The sequence below is a fragment of the Bombina bombina genome, chromosome 7 (assembly GCF_027579735.1).
Source record: "Bombina bombina isolate aBomBom1 chromosome 7, aBomBom1.pri, whole genome shotgun sequence".
Lineage (NCBI taxonomy): Eukaryota > Metazoa > Chordata > Amphibia > Anura > Bombinatoridae > Bombina > Bombina bombina.
In genome coordinates this window covers 630,714,548-630,737,728 of record NC_069505.1, presented here as the reverse complement: position 1 = coordinate 630,737,728, position 23,181 = coordinate 630,714,548, and the positions used below count along the sequence as shown (strand labels likewise).

The following is a 23,181-nucleotide window of genomic DNA, read 5'->3' as shown; positions in this document are numbered from 1 at the left end:
CTGTTCTTTTTCATAGAAAGATTGCTAATCTTCCTGATATTCATTGTTTTGTACAAGCTTTGGTTCGTATAAAACCTGTCATTAAGTCAATCTCTCCTCCTTGGAGTTTGAATTTGGTTCTGGGGGCTCTTCAAGCTCCTCCGTTTGAACCTATGCATTCATTAGACATTAAATTACTTTCTTGGAAAGTTTTGTTTCTTTTGGCCATCTCTTCTGCTAGAAGAGTTTCTGAATTATCTGCTCTTTCTTGTGAGTCTCCTTTTCTGATTTTTCATCAGGATAAGGCGGTGTTGCGAACTTCTTTTAAATTTTTACCTAAGGTTGTGAATTCTAACAACATTAGTAGAGAAATTGTGGTTCCTTCATTATGTCCTAATCCTAAGAATTCTAAGCAGAGATCATTGCATTCTTTGGATGTAGTTAGAGCTTTGAAATATTATGTTGAAGCTACTAAGAATTTCCGAAAGACTTCTAGTCTATTTGTTATCTTTTCCGGTTGTAGGAAAGGTCAGAAGGCCTCTGCCATTTCTTTGGCATCTTGGTTGAAATCTTTAATTCATCATGCTTATGTCGAGTCAGGTAAAACTCCGCCTCAAAGGATTACAGCTCATTCTACTAGGTCAGTTTCTACTTCCTGGGCGTTTAGGAATGAAGCTTCGGTTGATCAGATTTGCAAAGCAGCAACTTGGTCTTCTTTGCATACTTTTACTAAATTCTACCATTTTGATGTGTTTTCTTCTTCTGAAGCAGTTTTTGGTAGAAAAGTACTTCAGGCAGCTGTTTCAGTTTGATTCTTCTGCTTATAATTTCAGTTTTTTTCATTATAAGATTTAAACTTTATTTTGGGTGTGGATTATTTTTCAGCGGAATTGGCTGTCTTTATTTTATCCCTCCCTCTCTAGTGACTCTTGCGTGGAAGATCCACATCTTCGGTAGTCATTATCCCATACGTCACTAGCTCATGGACTCTTGCTAATTACATGAAAGAAAACATAATTTATGTAAGAACTTACCTGATAAATTAATTTCTTTCATATTAGCAAGAGTCCATGAGGCCCACCCTTTTTTGTGGTGGTTTTGATTTTTTTTGTATAAAGCACAATTATTCCAATTCCTTATTTTTTATGCTTTCGCACTTTTTTCTTATCACCCCACTTCTTGGCTATACGTTAAACTGATTTGTGGGTGTGGTGAGGGGTGTACTTATAGGCATTTTGAGGTTTGGGAAACTTTGCCCCTCCTGGTAGGAATGTATATCCCATACGTCACTAGCTCATGGACTCTTGCTAATATGAAAGAAATGAATTTATCAGGTAAGTTCTTACATAAATTATGTTATATATATATATATATATATATATATATATATATACAGCTCTGCTGTGGTGCTCTTTGCCTCCTCCTGCTGACCAGGAAGTGAATATCATATAAGTAATGAAGATGATCCATGGACTCATCGTGTCTTTAAGAAGAAATATGAATATTTAACATTCCAATGTTCTACACATAGCAGAATATGTTCTATTTATTCATAAAAACATATCTGATGGTATCTGCACAAATGTTTATAAGTATATGTATGACTTAAATTACACACATCACAGTCAGTACTCTGAGCAAGCAGTGTATGAATGCTGGTGCACGGGCCTCACAGGATATGTTCTATTTATTCATAGATACATATATCTGATGGTATCTGCAAATAAATTACGTTTTCAGAAGCAACACACATCACAGTCAGTACTCTGAGCAAGCAGTGTATGAATGCTGGTGCACGGGCCTCACAGGATATGTGCATATGCTGCTGAAAAAGTCAAATGTATTTGCTAATTGAAGTATATTGCAAAAATGCTTCGATTTCAAATTGAAATGCACTCGTGCACATTAAAGTTTCCACCTATCCCTTTAAGTGTGTCCAGGTATTTGAACACATTCTAGTGCTGACATTTTCTGTTTTTAGTCACTGTCTGCACTCAGATGTACCCACAGCTTGCTTTGTGTTCCACTTAATTCTTAGGGACCTCAATGTCAACCTTTGTGCAGCTAAATTAACTCCGAGCGGATGGGACACATCTTATTGAGGAGGACAATTTGCGTGAGAGAACAGAGTCTTGGGATACACTTGTTTGCTATAATTAGATTATTTAAATGCTGTTCTTTTACTAGATGTGCTCCGTTACTACTACAGACGAGGATACAACTGGTAAGACAATTAGCAGTGGGCATATGCTCCAATCACTGACTATCAGCTGAAGAAAAAAAGGGGGAGATCCATGGGTGAAATCTGACTGCTCGTTTGACCCTTCTGAAGGAGTGAAACGCGTAATGTGATTGTTTTTCCAAAATAAAATGCTCTTAATATAAATGTTCAATATGTCCCTATTAGCTTCCCAGGGATATTGTATTTGGTAGTATTTGAAAAAAACTTAATATTGGTCCCGTGTATTTAAAGGGACAGTCTAGTCAAAATTAAACTTTCATTATTCAGATAGGACTTATAATTTGAATCAACTTTTCAATTTACTTTTACCATCTCATTTGCTTTGTTCTCTTGGTGTTCTTAGTTGGAACTAAATCTAGGTAGCCTCATATGCTAATTTCTAAGTCCTTGAAGGTCGCCTCTTATCACATGCTTTTTTTTTTATTGCTTTTCACAACGGGAGACTGCTAGTTCATGAGCCATATAGATAACATTGTGTTCACACCCGGGGAGTTATTTAATGAGGAATTGTAACAGTCCACAGCACTCTATTAAAAGTATCTTTTATTGGGGGAACTTCCGGGCGGCGGCCATGACAGGCTGCTTAATTGCTAGCTACTAAAGGCTTCTACATCAATCTGGCTAAAATCAACTTTTATATACACCATCGCTTGGTTATACACAGTATAAGAGTCTCAGCCGAAGGAGCCCTTTAATTAAAACTAACCATTATTCCGATCAAAGCCAGCTACAATTATCCAGAGACTTTCTGAGGTTGAGGCCTCCTAACTAACCCCCCGGCGGAGCACCTTTGGGCCTCTTTCGTTAAGAAGTACTTTGAGAGTACAGATCCTGCCCATCTATAGCGGGGATTAATTTGTCAAGCATACTGGATAGAGCCCGAGGAAGCTATTCTACTAGAGCAGATCACCAAAATCTTGGATGAACATTTTGCTCGTCTCATGAGAGCAATAAATGCAGCATGGTGAAAAGATGGCGACACAGTCCCACAGCACATCGTGGACAGAGTGAAGGTGCTACCGCCTAGCCTAGAGTCTATAAAGGAGGGGAACCTCTTAGGAATAAAGCAGAATGAGTTACCATTATCAGATGCGTGTCACCGGGAGAGAATGCTAGTACTGGATGCCGCTGCGTATCCTTAACAGGTGGGGATAAACTCTTTCACTGCAACCCGACTCCCCGATGCCTTACATACAAGAGATGATCGCTATGCTGCCCAGAAGAAACAAGAGTATAGTACCGTGTCTGCAGACACCCCAATCCTACAGGTGGTCAAGATGACATCAAAAGCGGACGGGCGACTGCCTAACGAGAAAAACGAAACCGCGGTGGTCCCACATTGTTTTGAGCACAGCCTGCTAAGGAGCTCTAGTTCTCTGTGGCTTATTCCGAGAAGTCATTTCCAGAGATGCAGTCCAGCTTGCTTAGACCTCGGTTGTGGTCCTATATATCCCAAGTCCTGTATCGTTGTGTTGAAGACCGGTATAGGTTAGTAAGCAGCATATATGTGGACTATGGAGATCAGTAGTAAAGTCCTCACAACTCCCACACAGATTTTTTGACCATTCATTTGCAAACTAGTGTGGCCTGGACTTACAAGTATTACTCGCCCAAAATTATAAGTTAAATAGCAGTCTTCTTTTTAGGCACCGCATGAACATGATAATGCTTAATTATTAATTATAAATTAAGTTTCCCCGGTTTTACAGAGTAAGGGTTTGTTATAGTGGCTACAGTAGTGACCTATAGGTTTCCTTTATTTGTGTAACTCTGTTTTTTGGTTTTTATACGCATCTTTGCTAGTGTTTTGCCTACTATAGCACCTTATCTGCATAGACTTTTTGACCTCTCATTTGTGAACTAAATGTGGCCTGGACTTACAATTATTACTCGCTCAAAATTATAAGTTAAATAGCAGTATTTTTGTTAGGCAATGCATGATTATGATAATGCTTAACCATAAAGTTCCATCATATTTACTGGGTAATGGTTTGGTACAGCAGTGAATTATAGATTTTATTTATTTCTGCAACTTTTTCTGTACAGGTATGCTAGTCTTCTGTTAACTCTAAGAGCTTCAACCACATATATTCCCACAACAACCATGTATAGTCTCACCTATTCAGAAACAGCAATTCTTCTCCCATATTGCCTTATCTTGATGTTTCTAGTTGCTCTGAATTGTACCTAATACTTATTTTTTGATGTGGTGGTGAATGTGGGCCCCACTGTCTGCGGCCGGGATGGTGGGCCCCCGGCACCAGCGTTATATATGGAGGTATCCTGCAACTGAACCTATGCCTGTGATGGCTTGTCCACCATTAATACTAACTTGGAGGATTTAGATGACTTGCCCCACATGAATAGTAATATAGGCTATTAACTGTATATTGGCACCAGTTAAGTGTCTCCCCCCTGAAAACCTATAGCTCACACTACATTATGTGCATACCTTCGGTGAACCACTGACTAATATCTGGATCCATGCGACTATTGATTATATATCAGTATGATCCCAGCCTTGTCTCTTCCCAGACATATGTACAGATTTATAGCCCCCTATAATTTTGGTGATGATGGACTGCTTATCACAGTATAAATCTAGACCTCCCCACACACTCTAAACTCCTCTGGTAGACCCAGGTTAAAAAAAAAAAAAAAAAAGTTTCCTTTTCCCCCTTCATGACAAATATTCAACAACAAAACTAAAAACTGTGGTTCAGACACTGAGATCCAAAAGCGTTCTCCAACAGTTGAGGTAACCTTCTGTTTTTTATCATTTACTACATATGGTAGTGGCCTTTTTTGAAAAGTTATGAAGGTTCAAACAATATTTTCACTGGCGTACTGTTGAATTGTTTCTCTTTTGTTTTTCTTCACAACAACTGTTAATATTACTAACTATGAGCTATATACACTGCAGACATTGTTTGTTAGATTTGCAATTTTAATGTGTAACTTATGCAAAGTATCTTGTAGCAAGCAATTTAAAATGTTGTAATTCTTTATGTGTATGCCAAAAAGGTACCTCAAATAAAAAAAAATATATATCTTTTATTGTCACAAAAAGTAACGAACTAGTGACGTTTCGGGGTTTCCCCCTTAATCGTACATGTTTGACAAACATTTCTCTCTACCTTTTATAGGCAAATAGGTGCCAAATGTAACATTTCTCAAACTTACTCTGCCATCTACTGGCCAATTCATGGTTGTGCAAAACTGGGGAATGGGTAATAAAGGGGTTATCTTTCTTTTAAACCAATAACAATTCTATTGTAGACTGTCCCTTTAAAATAAAACAGTAATGTGTATTTGATATATTGTGCTCATCTTTAGAGTTTTTATATATTTTGAATAAAGTGACCAAAAAAAGCCATTTTAAAATTAGTAAATCTCAAACCAAGGAACTGGTTTAGCTCAACATTTAGTGACTTACACACAAATAAAAACACAATGTGAATTGAAAATCAGGTGATCTTTATTTACAAGTACAGTTAGTAATCACACAGACTTGTGCAGACAACTCAACCCTCTGTATATATGGAAATGTCTATACAAAGGAAGAAAAAAAAACTCTCGAAACAAGAAGTCAAATAAAATACAAAAAAGACATAAAAATAAAATGTATTCAGTTGAGCATTTTTACTTTTAACCTCTGCTAAAAGGTTAAAAACACAGGCAAAGTCCTGCAGCTCGCCCTTGAACAGTCCCAAAAGTGCTGATTGGCTGATACTCTAGAAAACAGGCACCAGCCCACACAAAAGTGTACGTGTGTATTTGGCCTTTTAACAGAGGTTAAACACAACAGTAAAGTTCATTTTTTTTACTTGTATGTCCATTTAAGCTCCTTTATCACAGCTTTAAAAATATACAGGAAATCTAAATTAGTTCATTTCCTACATAAATCACAATTCTCCCCCTAACATTATGGCAAATGCAATTAATTAGGTTCATACTAAAATGACATTTGTCAGTAATTCTGCTGCAAGCGTGTAAAAACAGTTATTATAGATGAGAGATCTTATCGAGAATAAGCTAACCAACCCGTTACACTCTGACAGAATGTGATCTATTGGCTACGGAGGCATCACAGGCGGACGTTTAACAGGACCACAATAACCGAGACATTGAAGTTTATTTGATTCCTGAATAAACTTCATAATGTTCCCTTCTGCTGATCAATTCCAGACTCCGTATTGATCTCATATTAAGCACCACTGGACACCAGTAGATCTTCCGGATCACTACTGGCCGTATAGAAGCCAAGAACAAAATGACCAAGTGCATATTTAATGCCGGTGATGGGGACTCCGTGACCGAGAGCGAGACCTCCTGCTAACAAAGAAATTAATAATAAGATCCAATACAGGTACAAAAATGGCAAATCCGGAATGCCAAAATACAAACTTATTCTGAAATCCAAACTTTATAATTATTTTTTTTAACCCCTTAAGGACCAACAACGTACAGTGTATGTCCTACAAAAAAATGTCCTTAATGACCAAGGACGTACCCTGTACGTCATTAGTCTTTCCAAGTGGTGGAAGCGATCCTGATCACTTCCAGCGGCTTTCATGTTATTGCAGTGATGCCTCGATATTGAGGCATCCTGCAATAACATTTTTTAGCAGTCCGAAGCAGAGAGCCACACTGTGGCCCTCTCTGCACCAGCCATCGATGGCCAGGGAGGCAGCCATTGGTGCAGGAAGTGCTTTGGAGGGGGGCGGGATCGCTACACTATGGCACAGTAACAGATATTGCTAAGGTGGAAGAGAGGACTGGGGAGTGTGGAAATGTTTAGCTAAGGGATCTAGGAGGGGGTGGGGGGTTGGATATTGAGGTGGGGAAGCTACACTGAAAATTTATTTTTTTTAAAATACCATTTTTTTCTTGCAAACTGGGTACTGGCAGACAGCTGCCAGTACCCAATATGGTGCACAATATGGTAGAGGGGGATAGTTAGAGAGCTGCCAGTACCCAATATGGTGCACAATATGGTAGAGGGGGATGGTTAGAGAGCTGCCAGTACCCAATATGGTGCACAATATGGTAGAGGGGGATGGTTAGAGAGCTGCCAGTACCCAATATGGTGCACAATATGGTAGAGGGGGATGGTTAGACAGCTGCCAGTACCCAATATGGTGCACAATATGGTAGAGGGGGATGGTTAGACAGCTGCCAGTACCCAATATGGTGCACAATATGGTAGAGGGGGATGGTTAGACAGCTGCCAGTACCCAATATGGTGCACAATATGGTAGAGGGGGATGGTTAGACAGCTGCCAGTACCCAATATGGTGCACAATATGGTAGAGGGGGATGGTTAGACAGCTGCCAGTACCCAATATGGTGCACAATATGGTAGAGGGGGAGGGTTAGACAGCTGCCAGTACCCAATATGGTGCACAATATGGTAGAGGGGGAGGGTTAGACAGCTGCCAGTACCCAATATGGTGCACAATATGGTAGAGGGGGAGGGTTAGACAGCTGCCAGTACCCAATATGGTGCACAATATGGTAGAGGGGGATGGTTAGACAGCTGCCAGTACCCAATATGGTGCACAATATGGTAGAGGGGGATGGTTAGAGAGCTGTTTGGGGGGTGGGGGGGAAATCCTACACAGCAGAATTATTTTTTATTTTATTTAAAAAAAACAAAAAAAATAAAAAAACTTATTTTAGTACCGGCAGACTTTCTGCCAGTACTTAAAGGGACATGAAACAATTCTTTTTCTTTCAGGATTTAGAAAGAGCATGCAATTTTAAACAACTTTTTAATTTACTTCTATTATCTAATTTGCTTCATTCTCTTGATATGCTTTGCTGAAAAGCATATCTAAATATGCTCAGTAGATGCTGATTGGTAGATGCACATAGAGGCCTCGTCTGATTGGCTCACCCATGTGCATTGCTATTTCTTCAGCAAAGGATATCTAAAGAATGAAGCAAATTAGATAATAGAAGCAATTTGGAAAGTTATTTAAAATTGTATTCTCTACCTGAATCATGAAATAACTTTTTGGGGTTTAGTGTCCCTTTAAGATGGCGGGGACAATTGTGAGGTGGGGGAAGGAAGAGAGATGTTTGGGAGGGATCAGGGGGTGAGATGTGTCAGATGGGAGGCTGATCTCTACACTAAAGCTAAAATTAACCCTGCAAGCTCCCTAATTAACGCCTTCACTGCTAGACATAATTCACGTGTGATGCATAGCGGTATTTAGCGGCCTTCAAATTACCAGAAAGCAACGCCAAAGCCATACAAGTCTGCTATTTCTGAACAAAGGGGATCCAGAGAAGCATTTACAACCATTTGTGCCATAATTGCACAAGCTGTTTGTAAATCATTTCAGCGACAAACCTAAATTGTGAAAAAGGGAACAATTTTCTTTTATTTAATCGCATTTGGCGGTAAAATGGTGGCATGAAATATACCAAAATGGGCCTAGATCAATACTTGGGGTTGTCTACTACACTAAAGTAAAATTAACCCTACAAGCTCCCTAATTAACTTCTTCACTGCTGGGCATAATACACGTGTGGTGTGCAACGGCATTTAGCGACCCAATTACCAAAAAGCAAAGCCAAAGCCATATGTCTGCTATTTATGAACAAAGGGGATCCCAGAGATGCACTTACAACCATTTATGCCATAATTGCACAAGCTATTTGTAAATCATTTCAGTGAGAAACCTAAAGTTTGTGAAAAAAATTGTGAAAAAGTGAACGATTTTTATTTGATCGCATTTGGTGGTGAAATGGTGGCATGAAATATACCAAATTGGGTCTAGATCAATACTTTGTGATGTCTTCTAAAAAATATATATACATGGGAAGGGATATTCAGGGATTCCTGACAGATATCAGTGTTCTAATGTAACTAGCGCTAATTTTGAAAAAAGGGGTTTGGAAATAGCAAAGTGCTACTTGTACTTATTGCCCTATAACTTACAAAAAAAGCAAAGAACATGTAAACATTGGGTATTTCTAAACTCAGGACAAAATTTAGAAACTATTTAGCATGGGTGTTTTTGGTGGTTGTAGATGTGTAACAGATTTGGGGGGTCAAAGTTGTAAAAAAGTGTGTTTTTTCCATTTTTTCCAAATATTTTATAACTTTTTATAGTAAATTATAAGATATGATAAAAATAATGTTAGGATTAGAAAGTCCATTTAATGGCGAGAAAAACGGTATATAATATGTGTGGGTACAGTAAATGAGTATAAAACAGTATATAATATGTGTGGGTACAGTAAATGAGTATAAAACAGTATATAATATGTGTGGGTACAGTAAATGAGTATAAAACAGTATATAATATGTGTGGGTACAGTAAATGAGTATATAAACGGTATATAATATGTGTGGGTACAGTAAATAAGTATATAAACAGTATATAATATGTGTGGGTACAGTAAATGAGTATATAAACGGTATATAATATGTGTGGGTACAGTAAATGAGTAAGAGGAAAATTACAGCTAAACACAAACACCGCAGAAATTTAAAAATAGCCTTGGTCCCAAACGGACAGAAAATGGAAAAGTGCTGTAGTCATTAAGGCGTTAAATAAAATGATCAAAAATGACTTCTCCCCATCTGTAAGTCATAATCTTCTCTGCCTAGTTTGGTTTTTGTGTTCTAAAATGCAAATGGTAGTCCAAGGGACAGTGTACACTAGATTTTTCTTTGCATAAATGTTTTTATCACAGGACATCTTCAAACCACCAACAAACCATATTATTTCAAACCCGTTATTTCCAAGATGGCGGCCTTACCTCCTGGAAGAGTTGTGCTCTCGGCCTACAGAGAATAAACGTACATGTCAGTGAAAGCAGACCACACACACTGGGTAAAGAATGCGAGTAACAATGCAGAGAATACAGAACTAGTGGAACAGTTATTTTCTAGACTCACTGTGTTTCGGGGACGAGGATCTGCTGCGGGTATAGTGCCTCTCCCACTCGTCACGTTCTTTCTCGCGGCGCTCACGTTCCCTAAGGGACAAAAAACTGTTGTGGGATGACCATTTTCAGACAGTCACATTAAGTTTAGTGGTTTGTTGTTGTCTGACAAATGGTTTGAAGGGTAATATGGACAGTTATAAAGTTACATTTTTCCTAGTTCCTAAAAACTATTCTTGCCCCATAACCTAATTTTAACAAGTTCCAATAGAGTAAAAAAAAAAAAAAAAAAAAAAAAAAAAAAAATGTTAGCGTGAAAAATACAAACAGAAATTTTATTGTAAAACAGAAAAAACGTATCAAGTACTACATGACATAATGCAGACGTGATTAGAAATCTAGCAATAAAACTAATGGTATTGTGTTTTCTCTGATGCATTCCTAGGACATAAGCAATACTTCATATTCAGTTACAACTGTCTCATTCAAAATTCAGCCCTTACAAGTAGGTTCGTGGGCAACTGTGGCCTTCGGAGCTATTCTTTAAGACAAAAGGGTCACACATTATCTCCCTCTGTGAAAAAAGGAAATTTATGCTTACCTGATAAATTGATTTCTTCTACGATACGACGAGTCCACGGATTTCATCCTTACTTGTGGGATATTAACCTCCTGCTAACAGGAAGTGGCAAAGAGCACCTCAGCAGAGCTGTATATATAGCTCCTCCCTTCCCTGCACCGCCAGTCATTCGACCGAAGGTTTAGGAAGAGAAAGGAAAAGCTAAAAGGTGCAGAGGTGACTGAAGTTTATAAAAAATAATATATAATCTAAATCTGTCTGAAAATCACAGGGAGGGCCGTGGACTCGTCGTATCGTAGAAGAAATTAATTTATCAGGTAAGCATAATTTTACTTTTCTTCTACAAGATACGACGAGTCCACAGATTTCATCCTTACTTGTGGGATACAATACCAAAGCTACAGGACACAGATGAAACCGGAGGGACAAGACAGAGACCTAAAAGGAAGGCACCACTGTTTGAAGAACTTTTCTCCCAAAAACAGCCTCAGAAGAAGCAAAAGTATCAAATTTGGAAAAAGTATGAAGAGACGACCAAGTCGCAGCCTTGCAAATCTGTTCAACAAAAGCATTGTTTTTAAAGGCTCATGTGGAAGCCACAGCCCTAGTAGAATGAGCCGTAATTTTTTCAGGAGGCTGCTGTCCAGCAGTCTCATATGTCAGGCGGATGATACTCCTCAGCCAAAAAGAAAGAGGTAGCCATAGCTTTCTGACCCCTACACTTCCCAGAATAAACAATGAATAATGAAGATGACTGACGGAAATCCTTAGTTGCCTGTAAGTAAATCTTTAAGGCACGGACCACGTCCAGGTTATGTAACGGACGCTCCTTCTTAGAAGAAGGATTAGGACACAAGGAAGGAACAACAATTTCCTGATTAATATTCTTATTTGAAACAACCTTAGGAAGAAATCCAGGTTTGGTACGCAAAACCACCTTATCAGAATGAAATATAAGATAAGGCGAATCACATTGTAACGCTGAAAGCTCAGAAACTCTACGAGCCGAAGAAATAGCAACCAAAAACAAAACTTTCCAAGATAATAAGTTAATATCTATGGAATGCATAGGTTCAAACGGAACCCCTTGAAGAACTCTAAGAACTAAATTCAAAGGGAGGAGTAATTGGTCTAAATACAGGCTTAATTCTAGTTAGAGCCTGGCAAAAAGACTGAACATCTGCCAAACGTTTGTGAAGCAAAATTGACAAAGCAGAAATCTGTCCCTTTAAGGAACTTGCTGATAACCCTTTCTCCAATCCTTCTTGGAGAAAAGACAAAATCCTGGGAATCCTAACTTTACTCCATGAGTAACCCTTGGATGCACACCAAAAAAGATATTTACGCCATATCTTATGATAGATCTTTCTAATGACAGGTTTACGTGCTTGTATCAAAGACTGAATCTGAGAATCCCCGCTTATATAAAGTCAAGCGTTCAATCTCCAAGCAGTCAGCTGCAGAGAATTTAGATTTGGATGTTGGAAAGGTCCTTGAATGAGAAGGTCCTGTTTCAGAGGAAGTTTCCACGGTGGCAGAGAGGACATATCCACTAGATCCGAATACCAAGTCCTGCGTGGCCACACAGGCGCGATCGGAATTACCGAAGCTCTCTCCTGTTTGATCCGAGCAATCACGCGTGGAAGGAGAGGAAACGGTGGAAACACATAAGCTAGGCTGAACGACCAAGGTACTGCCAAGGCATCTATCAGTTTAGCCTGGGGATCCCTCGACCTGGATCCGTATCTTGGAAGCTTGGCCTTCTGTTGAGATGCCATCAGATCCAATTCCGGTCTGCCCCATCGTAGAATCAGAGAGGCAAACACCTCCGGGTGGAGTTCCCACACCCCCGGATGAAAAGACTGTAGACTTATAAAATCCGCCTCCCAGTTCTCTACTCCTGGGATGTAGATTGCCGACAGATAACAAGAGTGGGCCTCCGCCCATTGAATTATCTTGTATACTTCTATCATCGCTAAATAACTCCTTGTCCCCCCTTGATGATTGATATAAGCTACAGTCGTGATATTGTCCGACTGGATTCTGATAAATTTGGCCGAAGCCAACTGAGGCCACGCCTGAAGTGCATTGAATATCTCTCTCAATTCCAGAATATTGATTGGAAGTAGAGACTCCACCTAAGTCCATACACCCTGAGCCTTCAGGGAATTCCAGACTGCACCCCAGCCCAGAAGGCTGGCATCAGTTGTCACTATCACCCACGAGGGTCTGCGGAAACACGTACCCTGGGACAGATGAACCGGAGACAACCACCAAAGAAGAGAGTCTCTGGTCCCCTGGGACAGATGAACCGGCGACAACCACCAAAGAAGAGAGTCTCTGGTCTCTTGATCCAGATTTATCTGAGGAGATAAATTTGCATAGTGCCCATTCCACTGTCTGAGCATGCACAGTTGCAGTGGCCTGAGATGAAAACGAGCAAACGTTATGACGTCCATTGCTGCTACCATTAACCCAATTACTTCCATACACTGAGCCACTGATGGCCGAGGAATGGACTGAAGGGCTCGGCAAGTATTTAGAATCTTTGATTTTCTGATCTCCATCAGAAATATCTTCATGTCTACAGAGTCTATCAGAGTTCCCAAGAAGGGAACCCTTGTCCGTGGAACTAGTGAACTCTTTTCTAGGTTCACCTTCCAACCGTGAGTTCTCAGAAAGGACAACACTGTGTCTGTATGAGATTTCGTCAGATAAGTCGAAGCCTGAATTAAAATATCGTCCAGATAAGGCGCCACTGCTATACCCCGCGGTCTGAGAACCCCCAGAAGTGACCCTAGAACCTTTGTGAAGATCCTGGGTGCTTTGGCCAACCCGAAGGGAAGAGCCACGAACTGAAAATGTTTGTCCAGGAAGGCAAACCTTAGGAACTGATGATGATCCTTGTGAATAGGGATATGAAGGTATGCATCCTTCAAGTCCACGGTCGTCATATATTGACCCTCCTGTATCATTGGTAAGATTGTTTGTATAGTCTCCATCTTGAATGATGGAACTCTTAGAAATTTGTTTAGACACTTGAGATCTAAAATGGGTCTGAACGTTCCCTCTTTTTTGGGAACCACGAAAAGATTTGAGTAAAACCCGTCCCAGTTTTGGAACGGGACGAATAACTCCCATGGTAGAGAGGTCTTTTACACAGCGTAAGAACGCCTCTTTCTAACTGGTCTACAGACAATCGTGAAAGATGAAATCTCCCTCTTGGGAGAAAATCCTTGAATTCCAGTTGATACCCGTGGGTCACAATTTCCAATGTATTGAAACAAGATATTTCAGCACTTACAGGCTTATGTTGCACGCAACCCAGGGACCACTGCCTAGGTCCTAAATTCATAAGTAGAAAAAGAGCAGGCGGGTGACAGCAAATGCAGTAACAATTTATTGTGGAGATAAAAAGGAAGGCAATGTTTCGGGATCAATCTCCCTTATTCATGCCATGCCTTCTACAAACAATAAAGTGACTTATATACATGTATACCACTAGGTGGCGCTCAAGTACAATTAACCCATTCCTATTCTAAACATTTACTTATCAATTAATTTAGCTTACAACAATATGCTTCTTACCATTATATTATGTGGAAATTACTTTCTTTTTCAGGACGATTACTTGCTCCAACTCCAGGGAACAGCCATGGGTTCCAACGTCGCCCCAAACTATGCAAATATTTTTATGAACCTCTATGAGGAAAAATATGTTTTTTCTAACAATTTATTTGTTCAATATGGCGCCACTTGGTGGCGGTATATTGACGATATCTTTGGCATCTGGTTGGGTGACGTTGGAACCCTGGAAAAATTTGTGAATGATTTAAATTCATCCTCTATGTATATAAAATTCAAATTGACATGGAGTGAGGAGGTCATTGATTTCCTGGACGTGAGAGTAATTAAATCAGGTAACAACTTTAAAACTGATTTGTTTAAGAAAGAAACTGACCGAAATAGCCTGTTGCGCTTTGAAAGTGCACATCCACCTTCACTCCTTAAATCCCTTCCCCATAGTCAAATGTTGCGGGTACGCAAAATTGTATCAGATGATAAAATACTAGACAAAAGAATGACAGAGATGGGTTATCCTACAACTCTTATTACTAAAGAAATTGAAACAGTGAAGTCAATTCCGAGGTTAAGTCTATTGCATCCCAAGGATAGGTATAAGAAGGAGAATAATAAAAATGACAGGCTGATTTTTATATCAGAATACAATGCACAAAGCAGGGAAATACAGCGCATTATTAGAAAACATTGGAGCATTTTATCTGATTGTAATCCATATGTGGTTGAGTTTCAAAGACCCCCTATGTCCGCCTTTAAAAGGGGCACCAATATTCAAAATAAATTAGTTAGAGCTGACATTGGCCCAAGTATTAAGATGGGGCCTGGTTACATTACTACAAAAAAACATAATTTATGCTTACCTGATAAATTTCTCTTGTAGTGTATCCAGTCCACGGATCATCCATTACTTATGGGATATTCTCCTTCCCAACAGGAAGTTGCAAGAGGATCACCCACAGCAGAGCTGCTATATAGCTCCTCCCCTAACTGTCATATCCAGTTATTCGACCGAAAACAGAGAAAGGAGAAACCATAGGGTGCAGTTTTGACTGTAGTTTAATTAAAATTTAGACCTGCCTTAAAAAGGACAGGGCGGGCCGTGGACTGGATACACTACAAGAGAAATAAATTTAATCAGGTAAGCATAAATTATGTTTTCTCTTGTTAAGTGTATCCAGTCCACGGATCATCCATTACTTATGGGATACCAATACCAAAGCTAAAGTACACGGATGATGGGAGGGACAAGGCAGGATTAAGCGGAAGGAACCACTGCCTGAAGAACCTTTCTCCCAAAAACAGCCTCCGAAGAAGCAAAAGTATCAAATTTGGAAAATTTGGAAAAAGTGTGAAGCGAAGACCAAGTCGCGGCCTTGCAAATTTGTTCAACAGAGGCCTCATTTTTAAAGGCCCAGGTGGAAGCCACAGCTCTAGTAGAATGAGCTGTAATCCTTTCAGGGGGCTGCTGTCCAGCAGTCTCATAGGCTAGGCGTATTGTGCTCCGAAGCCAAAAGGAAAGAGAGGTTGCCGAAGCTTTTTGACCTCTCCTCTGTCCAGAGTAAACGACAAACAGGGTAGATGTTTGACGAAAATCTTTAGTAGCTTGTAAGTAAAACTTCAAGGCACGGACTACGTCCAGATTATGTAAAAGACGTTCCTTCTTTGAAGAAGGATTAGGACACAATGATGGAACAACAATCTCTTGATTGATATTCTTGTTAGAAACTACCTTAGGTAAAAACCCAGGTTTGGTACGCAGGACTACCTTATCTGCATGAAAAATCAAATAAGGAGAATCAGATTGTAAGGCAGATAGCTCAGAGACTCTCCGAGCCGAGGAAATAGCCATCAAAAACAGAACTTTCCAAGATAAAAGTTTAATATCAATGGAATGAAGGGGTTCCAACGGAACTCCTTGAAGAACTTTAAGAACCAAGTTTAAGCTCCACGGGGGAGCAACAGGTTTAAACACAGGCTTAATTCTAACCAAAGCCTGGCAAAATGCCTGGACGTCTGGAACCTCTGCCAGACGCTTGTGCAAAAGAATAGACAGAGCAGAAATCTGTCCCTTTAAGGAACTAGCTGATAATCCTTTGTCCAAGCCCTCTTGGAGAAAAGACAATATTCTAGGAATCCTAACCTTACTCCATGAGTAATTCTTGGATTCACACCAATAAAGATATTTACTCCATATCTTGTGGTAGATTTTCCTGGTAACAGGCTTTCGTGCCTGTATTAAAGTATCAATGACTGACTCGGAGAAGCCACGCTTTGATAGAATCAAGCGTTCAATCTCCATGCAGTCAGTCTCAGAGAAATTAGATTTGGATGATTGAAAGGACCTTGTATCAGAAGGTCCTGTCTTAGAGGCAGAGTCCATGGTGGAAAGGATGACATGTCCACTAGGTCTGCATACCAAGTCCTGCGTGGCCACGCAGGTGCTATCAGAATCACTGATGCTCTCTCCTGTTTGATTTTGGCAATCAGTCGAGGGAGCAGAGGAAACGGTGGAAACACATAAGCCAGGTTGAAGAACCAAGGCGCTGCTAGAGCATCTATCAGCGTCGCTTCTGGGTCCCTGGACCTGGATCTGTAACAAGGAAGCTTGGCGTTCTGGCGAGACGTCATGAGATCCAACTCTGGTTTGCCCCAACGATGAATCAACTGAGCAAACACCTCCGGATGGAGTTCCCACTCCCCCGGATGGAAAGTCTGACGACTTAGAAAATCCGCCTCCCAGTTCTCCACGTCTGGGATATGGATTGCTGACAGGTGGCAAGAGTGGTACTCTGCCCAGCGAATTATATTTGAGACTTCTAACATCGCTAGGGAACTCCTGGTTCCCCCTTGATGGTTGATGTAAGCCACAGTCGTGATGTTGTCCGACTGAAATCTGATGAACCTCAGTGTTGCTAACTGAGGCCAAGCCAGAAGAGCATTGAATATCGCTCTTAACTCCAGAATATTTATTGGAAGGAGTTTCTGCTCCAGAGTCCACAATCCCTGTGCCTTCAGGGAATTCCAGACTGCACCCCAACCTAGAAGGCTGGCATCTGTTGTTACAATTGTCCAATCTGGCCTGCGAAAGGTCATACCCTTGGACAGGTGTACCCGAGACAACCACCAGAGAAGAGAATCTCTGGTCTCTTGATCCAGATTTAGCAGAGGGGACAAATTTGTGTAATCCCCATTCCACTGACTCAGCATGCATAATTGCAGCGGTCTGAGATGAAGGCGCGCAAATGGCACTATGTCCATTGCCGCTACCATTAAGCCGATTACCTCCATACACTGAGCTACCGAAGGGCGCTGAATGGAGTGAAGAACACGGCAAGCATTTAGAAGTTTTGATAACCTGGACTCAGTCAGGTAAATTTTCATTTCAACAGAATCTATAAGAGTCCCTAAGAAGGAGACTCTTGTGAGTGGGGATAGAGAACTTTTCCTCGTTCACTTTCCACCCGTGCGACCTCAGAAATGCCAGAACTATCTCTGTATGAGACTTGGCAACTTGAAAGCTTGACGCCTGTATCAGGATGTCGTCTAGACACGGAGCCACCGCTATACCTCGCGGTCTTAGAACCGCCAGAAGTGAGCCCAGAACCTTTGTAAAGATTCTCGGGGCTGTAGCCAACCCGAAGGGAAGAGCTACAAATTGGTAATGCCTGTCTAGAAAGGCAAACCTTAGAAACCGATGATCTTTGTGAATCGGTATGTGAAGGTAGGCATCCTTTAAGTCCACTGTGGTCATGTACTGACCTTCTTGGATCATGGGTAGGATGGTCCGAATAGTTTCCATCTTGAATGATGGAACTCTGAGGAATTTGTTTAAGATCTTTAGATCCAAAATTGGTCTGAAGGTTCCCTCTTTTTTGGGAACCACAAACAGATTCGAATAAAAACCCTGTCCTTGTTCCGTCCGCGGAACTGGATGGATCACTCCCATAACTAGGAGGTCTTGCACACAGCGTAGGAATGCCTCTTTCTTTATCTGATTTGCAGATAGCCTTGAAAGATGAAATCTCCCTTGTGGAGGGGAAACTTTGAAGTCCAGAAGATATCCCTGAGATATGATCTCCAACGCCCAGGGATCCTGAACATCTCTTGCCCACGCCTGGGCGAAGAGAGAAAGTCTGCCCCCTACTAGATCCGTCGCCGGATAGGGTGCCGTTCCTTCATGCTGTCTTAGAGGCAGCAGCAGGCTTTCTGGCCTGCTTGCCTTTGTTCCAGGAATGGCTAGGTTTCCAGGCCTGCTTAGATTGAGCAAAAGTTCCCTCTTGTTTTGAAGAGGAGGAAGTTGATGCTGCACCTGCCTTGAAATTTCGAAAGGCACGAAAATTAGACTGTTTGGCCTTTGCTTTGGCCCTGTCCTGAGGAAGGGTGTGACCCTTACCTCCAGTAATGTCAGCAATAATTTCCTTCAAACCAGGCCCGAATAAGGTCTGCCCCTTGAAAGGAATGTTGAGTAATTTAGACTTCGAAGTCACGTCAGCTGACCAGGATTTAAGCCATAGCGCCCTACGCGCTTGGATGGCGAATTCGGAATTCTTAGCCGTTAGTTAAGTCAAATGAACAATGGCATCAGAAACAAATGAGTTAGCTAGCTTAAGTGTTCTAAGCTTGTCAATAATTTCAGTCAAAGGAGCTGTATGGATGGCCTCTTCCAGGGCCTCAAACCAGAATGCCGCCGCGGCCGTGACAGGCGCAATGCATGCAAGGGGCTGTAAAATAAAACCTTGTTGAATAAACATTTTCTTAAGGCAACCCTCCAATTTTTTATCCATTGGATATGAAAAAGCACAACTGTCCTCAACCGGGATAGTAGTACGCTTTGCTAAAGTAGAAACTGCTCCCTCCACCTTAGGGACCGTCTGCCATAAGTCCCGTGTAGTGGCGTCTATTGGAAACATTTTTCTAAATATAGGAGGTGGGGAAAAAGGCACACCCGGTCTATCCCACTCCTTGCTAATAATTTCTGTAAGCCTTTTAGGTATAGGAAAAACTTCAGTACACACCGGTACCGCATAGTATTTATCCAGCCTACACAATTTCTCTGGTACTGCAACTGTGTTAGTCATTCAGAGCAGCTAATACGTCCCCAAGCAACACACGGAGGTTCTCAAGCTTAAATTTAAAATTAGAAATCTCTGAATCAGGATTCCCCGAATCAGAGATGTCACCCACAGACTGAAGCTCTCCGTCCTCATGATCTGCATATTGTGACGCAGTATCAGACATGGCCCTTACAGCATCTGCGCGCTCTGTATTTCTCCTAACCCCAGAGCAATTGCACTTGCCTCTTAATTCAGGCAACCTGGATAATACCTCTGACAGGGTATTATTCATGATTGCAGCCATGTCCTGCAAGGTAATCGCTATGGGCGTCCCTGATGTAATTGGCGCCATATTAGCGTGCATCCCCTGAGCGGGAGGCGAAGGGTCTGACACGTGGGGAGAGTTAGTCGGCATAACTTCCCCCTCGTCAGAATCTTCTGGTGATATTTCTTTTATAGTTAAAGACTGATCTTTACTGTTTAAGGTGAAATCAATACATTTAGTACACATTCTCCTATGGGGCTCCACCATGGCTTTCAAACATAATGAACAAGTAGTTTCCTCTGTGTCAGACATGTTTAAACAGACTAGCAATGAGACTAGCAAGCTTGGAAAACACTTTAAACAAGTTTACAAGCAATATAAAAAACGTTACTGCACCTTTAAGAACACAAATTTTGTCAAAATTTGAAATAACAGTGAAAAAAGGCAGTTACACTAACGAAATTTTTACAGTGTATGTAACAAGTTAGCAGAGCATTGCACCCACTTGCAAATGGATGATTAACCCCTTAATACCCAAAAAATAATAAAAGACAAAAACGTTTTTGTTTTTTTTGTTTGTTTTTTCAAACTGTCACAACAACTGCCACAGCTCTACTGTGGCTTTTTACCTCCCTCAAAAACGACTTTGAAGCCTTTTGAGCCCTCCAGAGATGTCCTGGATCATGCAGGAAGAAGCTGGATGTTTGTGTCTGTAATTTTTGCTGTGCAAAAAAAACGGCAAAATAGGCCATTCCCACTCATATTACAACAGTGGAAAGCCTAAGGAAACTGTTTCTAGGCCAAATTCAAGCCAGCCATGTGGAAAAAAACTAGGCCCCAATAAGTTTTATCACCAAATACATATAAAAACGATTAAACATGCCAGCAAACGTTTTATATTACATTTTTATAAGAGTATGCATCTCTATTAATAAGCCTGATACCAGTAGCTATCACTGCATTTAAGGCTTTACTTACATTAGTTCGGTATCAGCAGCATTTTCTAGCAAATTCCATCCCTAGAAAAATATTAACTGCACATACCTTATTGCAGGAAAACCTGCACGCCATTCCCTCTCTGAAGTTACCTCACTCCTCAGAATATGTGAGAACAGCCATGGATCTTAGTTACTTCTGCTAAGATCATAGAAAACGCAGGCAGATTCTTCTTCTAAATACTGCCTGAGATAAACAGTACACTCCGGCACCATTTAAAAATAACAAACTTTTGATTGAAGAATAAACTAAGTATAAAACACCACACTCCTCTTACGACCTCCATCTTGGTTGAGGCTTGCAAGAGAATGACTGGGTATGACAGTTAGGGGAGGAGCTATATAGCAGCTCTGCTGTGGGTGATCCTCTTGCAACTTCCTGTTGGGAAGGAGAATATCCCATAAGTAATGGATGATCCGTGGACTGGATACACTTAACAAGAGAAATAATGGTTGCTACCCCTGTTTAGGGTGCTCATGTTGTGGCAACATGACCAAAGGGTCAGTCTTTTATCACCCTCACACCGGAAAAAAGTATAGCATTAAAGGTTTTTTTACATGCTTAACCACTTATGTAATATATATGATCAAATGTCCATGTGGGGGGGTTTACATAGGGGAATCGACCAGGTCTGCCAAAGATAGAATTATTGAGCATAAGAGCAATATTCAGATTGGTAATGTTAAAGCTCCCCTGGCTGCCCACTTTGTGAAAGCTGGTCATTCTATCAGTCAGTTGAAATTTCAAATTATTGATAGCATTAATATCCCACGTAGAGGAGGAGATAGAGAGGTTTTGCTTAAACAGAAAGAATCATATTGGATATATGAGTTAGAATGCCTGGAACCCAAGGGGTTAAACAGGGATTGGGACCTCACTGTGTTTCTATGATGAATATTTTTCCTGTATTGAATATGTATGATGATATTTTTCTATGATGAATTTGATACAATTATGATTATGTATAACTCTAGTTTAACTAAGTTATAAAAGAATTTTCTTTGCTGCTGTATATACACAAGAAGCATATTGTTGTAAGCTAAATTAATTGATAAGTAAATGTTTAGAATAGGAATGGGTTAATTGTACTTGAGCGCCACCTAGTGGTATACATGTATATAAGTCACTTTATTGTTTGTAGCAGGCATGGCATGAATAAGGGAGATTGATCCCGAAACGTTGCCTTCCTTTTTATCTCCACAATAAATTGTTACTGCATTTGCTGTCACCCGCCTGCTCTTTTTCTCACTATTTCCAATGCCCAGGGGTCCTGAACATCTCTTGCCCAAGCCTGGGCACAGAAAGAAAGTCTGCCCCCTACTAGATCCGGTCCCGGATCGGGGACCGCCCCTTCATGATGTCTTTGTAGCAGCAGCGGGCTTCTTGGGTTGTTTACCTTTGTTCCAAGCCTGGTTGGGTCTCCAGACGGATTTGGATTGAGCAAAATTCCCTTCCTGCTTTGTGGAGGAAGAGGAAGCAGAGGGTACTCCTTTAAAATTACGAAAGGAGAGAAAATTAATTTGGTCTACCTCTCATTATCCTGAGGCAAGACATGAGCTTTACCCTCCAGTAATGTCTGAAATTATTTCCTTCAACTCAGGCCCGAATAGGGTCTTACCCTTGAAAGTTATAGCTAAATGCTTAGATTTTGATGACACATCAGCAGACCACGATTTTAGCCATAACGCTCTACGAGCTAAAATGGCAAAACCTGCATTATTCGCCGCCAATTTAGCAATTTGAAAAGCGGCATCTGTAATAAAAGAATTAGCTAGCTTGAGAGCCTTAATTCTATCCAAAATGTCCTCTAAAGGGGTCTCAACCTTCAGAGATTCTTCTAGAGCATCAAAACAAAAAGCTGCTGCAGTAGTCACTGGAACAATGCAAGCTGTAGGTTGTAAAAGAAAACCCTGATGAATAAATAATTTCTTTAGAAGACCCTCTAACTTCTTATCCATGGGGTCTTTGAAAGCACAACTGTCCTCAATAGGTATAGTTGTGCGCTTAGCCAGGGTAGATATAGCTCCCTCCACCTTAGGGACCGAATGCCAGGAGTTCCGAATAGTGTCTGATATGGGAAACATTTTCTTGAAAGTTGGAGGAGGGGAAAACGGTATACCCGGTCTGTCCCATTCCTTTTTTTTTTTTTTTTTTTTAAAACAAGCTTTATTAGTATAAATGATAATTTTACAATTGCCATGGATTTAATCCGGCGTGGTATATCATAAACGATAATACAATGAAGAAGAGAAGTACAAAGGGCAGGATCAGTTCTATCTGTTGTATACAGATCCAAGGGACTAAGTCCTGGCAAAGTTCGTAGTAGCTTGTGGTAATTTTTCTTTTTTAGAATAACACTTGTGGATGAAACTTCCACTTAACATTTAAACTAAGCAATGTGACAGAGATCCTAGTTTTGCTATGGACTACAGGGGTTATTTGGCTGCACAGAGTGTCTGAGTACCAGAGAGTTATTAGTTAGCTATGGTGGAATTCTAGCAAGTGTGTGGGTGTATGTTTCCCAATAGAAAGACATGGCGCAGTAGAAATCCATCCTTTTTGTTTTCTGATAGTGAAACCT

At 40.6% G+C, this 23,181-nt stretch overlaps 1 protein-coding gene across 6 annotated transcripts in view; it reads right to left on the bottom strand.

The window, feature by feature from the left end:
- Positions 1 to 5,677: 5,677 nt before the first annotated feature.
- CLASRP (CLK4 associating serine/arginine rich protein) overlaps positions 5,678 to 23,181 on the bottom strand; it is a 115,568-nt gene continuing 98,064 nt past the window's right edge. For 5 of the 6 annotated variants that reach the window (XM_053688758.1, XM_053688756.1, XM_053688757.1 and 2 more), the window contains 3 exons: positions 10,137 to 10,216; positions 9,998 to 10,022; positions 5,678 to 6,556 (listed from right to left, as the gene is read on the bottom strand). In XM_053688758.1, coding sequence (XP_053544733.1) covers positions 6,511 to 6,556; positions 9,998 to 10,022; positions 10,137 to 10,216 — 151 coding nt within the window. In that variant the 3' untranslated portion in view covers positions 5,678 to 6,510. The remainder of the gene's footprint in view (positions 6,557 to 9,997; positions 10,023 to 10,136; positions 10,217 to 23,181) is intronic. The other variant, XM_053688755.1, reaches the window with a different exon arrangement.